Source organism: Symphodus melops, assembly GCF_947650265.1.
Source record: "Symphodus melops genome assembly, chromosome: 9".
Taxonomy (NCBI): domain Eukaryota; kingdom Metazoa; phylum Chordata; class Actinopteri; order Labriformes; family Labridae; genus Symphodus; species Symphodus melops.
Window position 1 is genome coordinate 25,891,904 of NC_136699.1, and position 12,500 is coordinate 25,904,403.

The following is a 12,500-nucleotide window of genomic DNA, read 5'->3' on the forward strand; positions in this document are numbered from 1 at the left end:
CACACACACACACACACACACTGTAACAGACCCATTTATCTGCAGTTCATTTGTATTTTACTTTGAAATGTGTTTCTTAAGGTTTAGGGATAACTTCCTCATTGTTGCGCAAAAAGACGGATGCTTTTATTTTGAAGGACGGATGACCGGAAGTGAAGGTAAAAACGGAGCGGTAAAGAATGCGGTTAAACTGCTTACACTCCTGAGATGAAGGTTAAAAGTTACGGTGATTCTTTGATCAAGCGGACCGCTGTTTGAGCCACGAGGTTTGTACTAATTTTGTTTCACATGAAAATTGATGAAGAGTTTCTTAATAAGTGTGTTTTGGAGTTTGGCAAAGTTTTGTTAAATGTGTGGGCTAGCAAAGATGCTGCAGCAGCTAATTATAACGTGCGAGTGCGCGCGCGCGTGTGTGTGCGTGCGCGTGTGCGCGGCTGGAAGTGAATAAAAGGGTGAAGTCAGATCTTACTTAAATCATAAGGGTGATTTAATATTTCATTTTAAAATGAGTGCATGAATGTGTCATTCATTAAAAAGGGAAAGAATTCATGGAAGTATAAAAATCAGTGAGTTTAATTTACATTCCTTCTTAAAGGTTTAAATATCAATGTTAAAGTCATCATTGTATACTTTTGAACATTTAAAGAGTTAAGACCATAGACTGTAAAAATAATGGATGGGACAAGGTCCCCCGTGGAGTGAAGCTTTTATCTTTAGATCGCCCCCTGCTGACTGGCTGCAGTATAGGTCATAAGCCCCGCCTCCTCAATGATAACAGACGGGACTTGGGTCAAACTGTTAAGTTAAAATACTCGTCACATAATTTTTTTCCAGACCCAAACTCTGCTGTGATCATTAGATATTATCACCCTACATGGTGTTCAAGTGCTCATTTTTCTGTGAAGTTTGTTTTAAACAAGTTATTTGAGGTTAAAAAACGGGATTTGACGTCACACATGGCGATGATTGACAGCTGCGGATCTTGCGTAGCGCTCTTGGTTAATAAGCAGTTACGTCGTGAAGTGAAGCCGAGACTCCACGGAGCTTTTCTGTTCAGTTTTTTCGTCTTTTTTGAGCTGGTGAAAGCTGTTTTTTCTGCAGTAAACTAATGTCACGGACCTGTGGACTCTAAGGGAGCGCCGCAGTTTTTACAGTAAGTAATAAAGTTTGATTTATGTGTCATTGCTTAAAGCGCTATCGAGCGAGCTAACACATTAGCAGTCTAAGCTAGGTTAGTTATCAGGTATGATTTATCTTTTTATTTTACTTTTTAACATGAGCAAACCTAATAACTGACATGATATGTTTCTTGATACTGTTATATCGTTTTTGTGAGTGGAATTGTATTTAAAACCAAAACATGGTAATTAAAATCAGCTCATAGATGGCGTTCATTGACTGTACAGTTATGTTTCAGTAAATAATAAATAGGTCTGGTAAGGTTTTTAAAAAAGACAGACAGGCTTAATAAAAGAAGGCATAAAGATCACGTTTCTCACAAAATTATATATTAATGTTTTTTATTTTGCATATATAATCATTAATGAAGATTTTATGTCTTTTAATAGACATTTCCCTGTTTTCACCAACATATTATACATTAAACTGAGGATTTCCTTTTTCTCATGTTGTCTCTCTCTCTCTCTCTCTCTCTCTCTCTCTCTCTCTCTCTTCCAGCTCGTCCTCTCTGGTGTGCTCCCCCTATGTTTTTACAGCTTAAAACAGGAGAGAAAAGGTTCAAATCAATAAATACTTTATTTGATTTATAACACATAGTGTGAATGATGGTTCAGTTATAAAAGTGAGGAGGTTGCTGGTTTGAATCCCTGTCTGACAGGAGTCTCTCTGTGAGGAGTTTGCATGCTCTCTTCCTTCCACAGTCCAAAGGTGTTCACCCAGAGGAGAACAAAGTAAGGGAGACCATCAGGTGAGCTGGCAGGGGTATCTGTATCAGCCATCTTTCTTCTTCCTTTTGTCTAAAATAAGAATATTATAAAACAATGAGATAAACATGTTAGACAAGGAAAAGAACCAGAGAAAAGGTCCATACAAACAGAAACCTTCATGAAACAGATTCATTTACCAACTCCACAGTTATGCACAGAAACACATATACTCTGTAAATGTACATAGAACTGAAGTAACTACTGACAGCAGATATGACTTTAGTACTATGTGCATCACTACTTTCAATCATATAACATATTTTCACCAGCATATGTTCGATCTGTACACAGCTTATGTTGCTAACTTAGCTAAAAATAGTTTTAGTTCGTTTTTTGCTGAAAATAAAATGTTTAATAACCCACAGAGTTAAAGAAGATATATAGATAGATAGATAGATAGATAGATAGATAGATCCTGAGGGAAATTCAAGGCATCCAGTAACAATAAACAAGACATACAGGACACGAAAAAACATTTAAATTCAATAATTAATATAAAAAGTGTGATTTTCTTAGTTTCTGAATGAACTACGTTTGGTTATTTGACATGAAATGTATGGTGGTTTTGTACTCACGTCTATGGTCGGTAGATGAATTTCTCTCCGTAAAGATTCTTTAGTTCTTGGCGTAGCTGGGCTGCATAAGCTATCAGAGCGGTACGCTAAATGGACGGGGCGTGTTGCCAGGGCTCCTCCCGCCGGACCCTACTGCGCAGACTCTGGTTGCAAATGACGTCAAAATTCCAAGATGACAGCGCCCATGAGGGCCGTAAAAAAGCTTCACGAACGTTGAACGGAAACAGCTACAGTCCACACCCACTGGTTAATACATGTATAGTAATATTTTCTTTATTACTCCTTTTTAATTCTTAAGGTGTTTCAAGGTCTTCACTGTGTTTTCAAGAGAAATGGAATTTAATAGTAAGGGTATTTTATCAGATACATGGGCAATCTGAGAATAAATTCCTTGCCAACCAATTTCTACACCAATGTGTTCCTAAAGGTGTGTAGTTACACATAAAAAAAACATTTAATTTCAACTCCCCTAGGAAAATCCGTGAGAGCTGTTGAAACTTTGGACACTTGGAACCATTTTTTTTGAAAAATTGACTTTTTTTTACATATACCTTAATTAGCATGTGAGGGGTCAAATTAGGGTTTTTTAGGATGCTGAATCCATTGCAAGCATTTATTTTGCACTAAGACCACTCATTGGAAGAGAAACGGCCATGCACTCTTTTATTTCAGTATCTTGAATATTAGTTTGAGAGCAACACTGCTGCACAATGTCAAATTTCTCAGAAGTCTAGGTCAGAGTCATCTCCAGACTCTTCATCAGCATGGATACAGTTCTTGCATGTAATGCCTTTACAATTTCCGCAAGCCGAGACACTTAAAAACTTGGTACAGAAACAGCCATGTCTGCTTTTCCTGTGCTTTTGAAAACCCTTTGTTTAAGAGAAAATAAATTTTGCTTGTTGCATATAAATCCCAGGGTAGGGGAAAGTGGGGTAAATTGAGCCAGTTTTTATATATGTGTTTCTCCATGCAAAGACAATTGAGACAGAAGTTCTATAAAACATCTAATTTAATTTGGGATGTTGTTTATCAATAGAAAATATGAGAATGCATCTATGACAAAGAGCCATGAAAATATGAAGTCAGAAAATGATATGTCAGGCTGATATACAGCTTTAACATAAGAGCCATTATAACTTAAATGCAGAAATGTTACTGTATCAAAAAAAGTTTCAGAATGTAAGGTGCATAGTTGCCTAGCAACAGGGGGTCGATCAACTTACCCCACTCTCCCTATCTTCATAGGTTTATTTATATGCTCATGTACGGACATAAATTTGACGCATAGGCCTATCAAACAATATTCACTGGTCAACAAGATATTGCAAGACAATTTTACCTCTGATATGTAAGTATTACTTTTTATCACAACTGTAAATATTCCATGTCACTAAATTGATAAGTACTATATAAGGAGTGTACTGTCAGCAAACTAGCTTAGAGCTAGCTAACACTAGGTATCCTAGTTAGTTAGCTAACATCCACACACTCCAAGTGCATCTGATTACATTTTACTTACTTGAATGTTAGCTGACTGCCTTATGCCAATTTTAGCTCGCTATTTTCAGTGGTTTGTTTTGGTTTCTCAAGGTCTTTTTGCAGTAACTGTAAATCTGCCCCCCAATTTGCTTTTAAATGCATCATAGTAGAGATAGGATATTTGTACAAATGACAAAGGATGACGTTCATGTCGCAAGAATGATTACAGATTTGAAAGAAATTAAGATGCTATCTTTTTTTCTTTGTAGGGCATTACAGAGTAGCATTATGGTTGTCAATGTTAAACCTGCACCTCTGCTCACTTGTTTCATCTGTGAAGGCCAAGAGCTGCTCGCTTACAATCTTGAAAGGGCAAAAAATAAAGGCTACCAAACTATGTAGGGATATGCAGAAACAATTGAAAATGCAAAAATTTTGGAGCGCATGAAGGAGGCAAAGGAAGTTGGAAGAATGACATATCACAAAGAGTGTAAGCGTGATTTGTACAACAAATCTGTCCAGGTCATCAGTTGGCACAGGCAAAGAGACGGCATATTTCCTCCGGTCTGCTGCATGCAGTTCTAAAAGTTCACATTCAGTTGTGATGAAACATGCCTTCAGTGAGAATGAGCTTGGTGAAATGAGGACCTTCATTGAGAAAGTTGCTGATGGGAAGATGGGAGCCAGACACACAGGACCAATAGTTGCGGTCTTTGAAGAGAGGTTTGAAAGAAGATTCAAAAAACTTGCAGAGGGAGGAAGAACGCCTGCACGCCTGCATCAACCATGTAGTGGGTGCAGTACCACTACATGGTTGATGTCATCAAGATCTTTATTGAAACTGAGCGGCTTGCAGACCACGATGGGCACCTGTCCTGCATTGCCACCAGAATGCTGGACATATTTTCTGCTGCGGAGCATCATCACTCCGCCAAGGGCGCGCGGCTCTATTGTCAGCTCATGAAGCATTTCAAAACTGTACCTGGTTACAAGGAGACCTTGGAAAGTATTACTGCCCACGGGAACCATGTTGTCCGTTACTCTTGCCATGATTGGTCTGGCACCTGGTGTGACATCTGTAACGAGCAAACACTGATGAAGGCGGCCAAGTCAGGTGGTGGGTTGAGCAGAGGGAGGATGAGAAATAGTGATTCAGGCCACAAGTGCTGGGTACAGACCCTCAACCATTTCTCCGATGTCAACCGGCGCATGGAGGAAGGTGTCAAGAAACATGATCCACTCCATAAAGACCTTTCCAGAATGATGATGAAACGAGACGCTGAAGCAGTTGAACTTTACCCTCAAATGGTTTGAGGAGAACAACCCATTTGACCATGATCGAGACAAGCAATTGCTTGTGTCCTTCTCAACAGGATTTACAAGCACTGCGGGTGACAAAGTCAATGCTGAGAGAGCAGCTGAAGTTGGGAGAGAGATTCAGATAAAGCTGGATGGACAGTCAGTGACATCAACCATGGAAGTAAAGTTCAAGGTACAGGCCCTGTCATCGCTCAGAAAGATTCCCAAGGTCAATGACAAGAAGATTTACCTAAACTCACTCAAGTTGTTCAACCGACTGATAATCTTATCCCAACGGGACATGACAAGCTTAGAGTGTGAGCTGACTCCATTCCCTTTGTCATTATTCAACAACAAAGATGAAAAAATGAACAAGGCGAACAAATCAGGCTTTTCCAAGACAAGTCTGAAAGACTTGACCGATCCGCTTGACCTCACAGACCAACCCTGCTCCAGTCTGGTGGTTGATGGAGGATGTCTACTCTACATGGTAAAGTGGGAACAAGGTCAGACTTGGCAGGAGATTGCAGACAGTTACCTGAGGTATGTGCAGTGTCTTGGCAGTCGCTCCCAGAAGATCATTGTGGTCTTTGATGGCTATAGAAGCTCACCAAAAGATCATGACCACATCCGGCGTACCAAGAACTCCTGCTGTGATCTACAGATTCGACCAGATATGATACATTTGACACCATGGGCAAAGTTCTTGGACAACATTCATAACAAGTGTGAGCTTGTCCATCTCCTCTCTTCAACATTCTGGAGACATCAGATCACTGTGGAGCAGTGTGACAATGATGCTGACACTTTAATTGTCAGAGCAGCACTGGCTGCTGCTAAAGATTGCCCTGTTGAGGTTAGTAAAACATTTTATGACAATGTTACATTAATTACATCAACACAAATTATGTGGATGATATTTTGCTATGCTGTACTGTATTTTGATTTGGCATATTGTTAAGCAAGTGTTTTTGTCCTCAGAAAGGACGAGCAATTAGCATTGTAAAATAACTTCACAATTGTACAGATTTTTTGCACAGTGGAAGATGCTCTTAACAAATCTTGTTCTATTTCCAGGTGCGGGCCGAAGATGCAGACGTGCTCGTAATGTTAGTTCACCATAGCTTAAGCACCAATTATCCACTGTCATTAACCACGTCAAAGGGCTCTTATGATGTGAGGAAGATCAGAGAAGCTCTCTCAGAAAGACAGAGACGCTATTTGCTCTTTTGTCATGCTTTCACCGGTTGTGACACAGTTTCTGCAATTGGGGGCCACGGGAAATCAACTCTCTTTGACAAGTTTTGTGCAGGAGACATTGATGAACACATGGACATCTTCCTTGACTTGCAAGCAACTAAGGAAGCAGTAATCAGGGCTGGTATAAGGATCTTCCAGCACATATATAATGCACCAGTAAGTACTTTAATTGCAATTTGGTATAGTATGTTCTCAAAGAAGGCAGCAGCTGGGCTGATTAAACCAGAAACTCTTCCTCCAACAGAGGGTGCAGCTGCTCAGCATTCTCTCCGTGCCTATCTCCAAACCCAGGACTGGATGCTTCTGAAGAGCATGTCTTTTGACCCGAGTGATTATGGATGGATGTTAGGAGTTCATGGTTATGAGCCAGTTCCAACACTAGACCCTATGGCTCCAAAGGAGCTACTCCAGTTCACAAGCTGCAATTGCAATGGAGATTGCAGCAAGCAGCGGTGCAGCTGCAAGAAGAATGGTGTCAAATGTGTCTCGGCTTGCGGAAATTGTAAAGGCATTACATGCAAGAACTGTATCCATGCTGATGAAGAGTCTGGAGATGACTCTGACCTAGACTTCTGAGAAATTTGACATCGTGCAGCAGTGTTGCTCTCAAACTACTATTCAAGGTACTGAAATAAAAAAAATCATTCACATGTAAAAGAGTGCATGGCCGTTTCTCTTCCAATGAGTGGTCTTAGTGCAAAATAAATGCTTGCAATGGATTCAGCATCCTAAAAAAACCCTAATTTGACCCCTCACATGCTAATTAAGGTATATGTAAAAAAAAATTGATCAATTTTGGTCAATTTTTAAAAAAAATGGTTGCAAGTGTCCAAAGTTTCAACAGCTCTCACGGATTTTCCTAGGGCAGTTGAAATTAAATGTTTTTTTTATGTGTAACTACACACCTTTAGGAACACATTGGTGTAGAAATTGGTTGGTAAGGAATTTATTCCCAGATTTTCACAATATTCCCTAACTATAAGGGAACTACTTTAATAAAATCAGTGAAACATCAGTTTGAGAGCATCGATACAGGACAGCTACACACAGTTATCACGATTTCCTAACTGTGGCTAATAGAGACACCTGTGCAGGTGAGTCTCACCGTTGTTCACCATGGCGGTGAAGGTGCGAGCCAGCTCCAGGAGCATCGCCGTTCCGACCCCGGACTTCACGGCTCCCGGGCCGAGCGAGTCCCTCTGAGCTCCCAGGATGATGTACTGGTCTGTCAGAGAGACGGAGGTTATTACTGTCCTCTGATTGGTCATGTGACCGTGCGCTCAGGTGGTACCTGGCTCCACTCGGCCCTCCAGGGACGAGAAGATGTTGTTGAGCAGGACGGGTGTCATCACGTTGTGGACGGCCATCTTGACTCGCCGTCCCGAGCTGAAGTGTGGACCGAGCACGCAGCGTACGTACGGCAGCCGGCCACGCCACGATGGAGGACAGGACGGCCCTGTCAGCTGACTGAGACCCAGAGAGGCAGTCAGGTGACATCAAGACCTGAGCTGAGGGGGGGGGAGGGGGCGTGGCTTACCTGAGCAGCTTTGCAGCTACGGTGGCACTGATTGGCAGAGCTGGGATGAGGGGCAGACCGGAGGACTGGATGGGCGGGAACTGAGTGTGATTGAAGGAGGGAAAGCCCGGAGTGAAGGGGTCTCCTGACCCCAGGTGGACCTGTGATTGGACAAAGAGAGCGGAGATGCTGATTGGACAAGAGCCCCAGCTGCATCCATATATGTGTGTGTGTGTGTGTGTGTGTTACATGTTCGGACACGGCGGTGTGTGTGTTCAGTCCGAGGCGTCGAGGGTCCTGCGGCAGGTCGGCGGGGTCGGGATAGATCAAAGCTCCGCTCGCTCCGTTTCTCTCAGCCAACCAAACCTTCTCAGCAAAACTGACTCCGCCCCCAACACGCATCACCACCACACAGCCAACCACAGACACACCCACGCTCTTCAGCCAATTAAAATCCTGAGGACGTCCGTAGTTTGCGTAGACCACGTCCCCCTGCAGAGAGAGAGAGAGAGAGAGAGAGAGACAGGTGTTCAGTTACCTGGGGTACTTTGGAAACGTACTTCCTGTCCCGTCGTCTCACCGTGGTACTTCCTGTGGCGCTGTACGGACAGAAATCTGAAGGGTTCAACGAAATTTGATCTGAGATCTGTCCTGAAGAGTCCACTAACCACAGACTGCTCCGCTGAGACCTGAGAGAGAGAGAGAGAGAGGGCGAGAGAGAGAAACAGGTGTTTCCTCTGTCTTCACGCTTTTCAAACACCTGCTGCCACCTACCGACCTATCAGGGAACTGCAGCGTGGCGTACAGAGACTCGGTCCATGTGTGATCCATCTGCAGCTGTCTGAACCGTCCCAAAATCTCTGAGGCCAGAGACGTCCCCTCCGAGGAACCCGGGGGATGATTCGCTCTGCTGACTCGACTGGGAGGAGGAAAGACGGAGACACGTGATGGAGAGGACAGAGACATGTGATGGCGAGGACAGAAACGTGATGCAAGGACAGAGACACGTGATGGCGAGGACAGAAACGTGATGGCGAGGATAGAAACATGTGATGGCGAGGACAGAGACACGTGATGGCGAGGACAGAAACGTGATAGCGAGGACAGAGACACGTGATGGAGAGGACAGAAACATGTGATAGCGAGGACAGAGACACGTGATGGAGAGGACAGAAACGTGATGGCAAGGACAGAAACGTGATGGCGAGGACAAACGTGATGGCGAGGATAGAAACACGTGACAGCGAGGACAGAGACACGTGATGGCGAGGACAGAAACGTGATGCGAGGACAGAAACGTGATGGCGAGGACAGAAACGTGTTGGCGAGGATAGAAACACATGATGGCGAGGACAGAAACGTGATGGCGAGGATAGAAACACATGATGGCGAGGATAGAAACGCGTGATGGCGAGGACAGAGACACGTGATGGCGAGGACAGAAACACGTGATGGCGAGGACAGAAACGTGATGCGAGGACAGAAACGTGATGGCGAGGACAGAAACGTGTTGGCGAGGATAGAAACATGTGATAGCAAGGACAGAGACGCTTGATGGCGAGGACAGAGACGCTTGATGGCGAGGACAGAGACACGTGATGGCGAGAGTAAAAACAGGATCACCTGACCGTGTTGAAGATATCTTCGTCTTGTAGTAGCCTCCTCATCATCCCCCTGAGCTCGCCCAGGTAAAGCCCCGCCCCTCCCTCTGCTTGGAGCTTTGTCCCGCCCCCTGGCTGTTCATCCTCGTCACCTTGCCCCGCCATCTTGGAGCAGGGACAGAACCCCCCTAACACTGCGTAGGCCAATAGGAATGCTGCGAGACAGAGACAGACCACGCCCACTTAAATCATGTGATCAACCATTCGTGTGTGTGTGTGTGTGTGTGTGTGTGTGTGTGTGTGTGTGTGTGTGTGTGTGTGTGTGTGTGTGTGTGTGTGTGTGTGTGTGTGTGTGTGTGTGTGTGTGTGTGTGTGTGTGTACCTGTCGTGAAGAGAACAACCCCACACACACACAGCAGCACACAGGTTTTCCGGTTTCCATAGCGATGCCCGAGCATCAACGCTTCGACGTCACTGCTAGGCTCCGCCTCCATTTCCTCCTCGGCCTCTGATGTCACAAACCTCAGCTCCACCCTCGGAGCTCCTGCCGCCTCCTCGTCCTCGGCCACGCCCACCGAGCGCTGGAGTGACACAGAGGTCGACTGGAGCGAGAGAGAGAGAGAGAGAGCTGTAACCACGGCAACAAAGGGGGAGGGGCTTGTCTGAACGTTGTTCACCTGTCTCAGACGAGTCCTGATGGTGTCCATGAAGACCTGCAGAGGAGACGGAAACTAAACCAGGACTGAGCCGTGACAGACTAGAACACTGGCGCCCTCGTGTGGCCAAAAAGGAAACAACACACCTGAAGGCCGAGCGACAGAAGTAAACAAGTAAACAAACCACTGGAGGATTTCTGCATCGTGACACATCGAAAAAAAGACAGAAAATGTCATCGATGTAGAATCACAACGTGACTCAGAGAAGAACTCTGAGACAACAGAAGCTCGACGTGTCGATGACCAAGGGAGCAAGCAGAGGAGTCATGTGACTCATGTGACACCTCTGAGGACGCAGAGAACCAAACAGAATGACTCACCTGTTCATCAAATCAAATCAACCAATGAGGACGTCCGCTCGACGGGATGCTCGTGTTTTGTTGAAATGAATAAATAAACGTGTTTTTCGTCCCTCTCATGGAGTCGCAGATTCATGAACCTTCACAGCCTGATCACACACTGACATCATCGACGAGCTCACTGTGATTGGTTCATAACAGGGGTCAGAGGTCAGTGTCTGTTTGAGCTGCTTAACTGTATTAACAGAGAATAAACACACACACACACACACACACACGTCTCACTCACACACACACGTCTCACACACACACACACGTCTCACTCACACACGTCTCACACACACACACGTCTCACACACACACACGTCTCACACACACACACACACGTCTCACTCACACACACACACACACACGTCTCACACACACACACGTCTCACTCACACACACACACGTCTCACTCACACACACGTCTCACTCACACACACACACACACACACGTCTCACACACACACACGTCTCACACACACACACACACACACACACACACGAGTGTAAACCAAAGATCATAAATAAACACCGCTGCACTGACGTGTTGGGAAAACCATTTTATTCTCTTCCAATCCGGATACATCGAGTGAAGAGTTGGAGAAAATCGACAGATCTGATTGGTCGGCTGAAGCTTCCGGAAGATAAACCATCTAAGCGGTTATTACTGGAATACTTCCTGATTCTGAACTGGAGCTGTCGGGAGGTTTGTTGAAAAGTTTCTGTGCAGAACAAAAATGTAAATGTAAGAATCCCAGGTGAGCCTGAAGCCCTCCAGTCCCTGATTATATCTGATAGACCAGCACAGTGATTGATCCGGTTACATATCGATTGATCAAGTAAAGCGGCACACGAGAAGGAAGCACAGTCCACATTCAGGACCAGGACCAGGACCAGGGTTCACAGCAGCCCAGCATCTGACAGGCCTGTTTAGTCAGTACAGCAGGTGGGAAGCACAGGAAGCTGCTTGTTCCTCCATCTGATGCTGGACCCGGACCAGGACCAGGATCAGGACCAGGATCATTGACTGGGCACCAGAATCCTTCCTGCATGAACGAGAAGAAAGAACGAGCTCAACGACTGATACAGGGACACCGTCTGAACCGGTCTGAATAAGATCCACAGAAGGAACTGGTCTGTACTGGTTTAGACTGGTCTAAAATAGATTGGACTGGTCTGAGGTGGTCTACCTCTGGTCTTGCTCTTGTAGTAGATGAATCCAGCCAGAGACAGGATCAGACCCAAGCTCAGTCCAGACGCTCCGATGGCGATCTTGTTCCTCTCAGACTCTGGCATGGACGGATCTGAGGAAGACGGACAGACAGGTGAGACAGACAGACAGACAGGTGAGACAGACAGACAGGTGAGACAAACAGGTGAGACAGACAGATAGACAGGTGAGACAGACAGACAGGTGAGACAAACAGGTGAGACAGAGGGACAGGTGAGACAGACAGACAGACAGGTGAGATAGACAGACAGGTGAGACAAACAGGTGAGACAGAGGGACAGGTGAGACAGACAGACAGGTGAGACAGACAGACAGACAGGTGAGACAGACAGACAGGTGAGACAAACAGGTGAGACAGACAGATAGACAGGTGAGACAGACAGACAGGTGAGACAAACAGGAGAGATAGACAGACAGACAGACGGACAGGTGAGACAGACAGACAGGTGAGACAGGTTTTTACCCCAGACTGTCACCAGAGGTTCCTCCAGGCTGGCGTGATGCACCACACAGGAGATGGTCTCTCCAGA

At 44.9% G+C, this 12,500-nt stretch overlaps 2 protein-coding genes across 2 annotated transcripts in view; both read right to left on the reverse strand.

Annotated features, from left to right (window-relative positions):
• Window positions 1–11,195, reverse strand: part of tfr2 (transferrin receptor 2) — a 15,961-nt gene extending 4,766 nt beyond the window's left edge. Inside the window, exons 1-8 of the mRNA XM_079352738.1 lie at window positions 10,062–11,195; window positions 9,702–9,894; window positions 8,857–8,997; window positions 8,659–8,767; window positions 8,328–8,570; window positions 8,100–8,239; window positions 7,854–8,029; window positions 7,668–7,787 (exon numbers count right to left, since the gene is read on the reverse strand). Of these exons, the coding sequence (XP_079208864.1) occupies window positions 7,668–7,787; window positions 7,854–8,029; window positions 8,100–8,239; window positions 8,328–8,570; window positions 8,659–8,767; window positions 8,857–8,997; window positions 9,702–9,894; window positions 10,062–10,386 (1,447 nt within the window). The 5' untranslated portion in view covers window positions 10,387–11,195. The remainder of the gene's footprint in view (window positions 1–7,667; window positions 7,788–7,853; window positions 8,030–8,099; window positions 8,240–8,327; window positions 8,571–8,658; window positions 8,768–8,856; window positions 8,998–9,701; window positions 9,895–10,061) is intronic.
• A 91-nt stretch (window positions 11,196–11,286) lies between these two features.
• LOC306829618 (HLA class II histocompatibility antigen, DQ beta 1 chain-like) overlaps window positions 11,287–12,500 on the reverse strand; it is a 2,680-nt gene continuing 1,466 nt past the window's right edge. Inside the window, exons 4-6 of the mRNA XM_079352727.1 lie at window positions 12,434–12,500; window positions 11,930–12,043; window positions 11,287–11,785 (exon numbers count right to left, since the gene is read on the reverse strand). The exon at window positions 12,434–12,500 is cut by the window's right edge and continues 1 nt beyond it. Coding sequence (XP_079208853.1) covers window positions 11,760–11,785; window positions 11,930–12,043; window positions 12,434–12,500 — 207 coding nt within the window. The 3' untranslated portion in view covers window positions 11,287–11,759. The remainder of the gene's footprint in view (window positions 11,786–11,929; window positions 12,044–12,433) is intronic.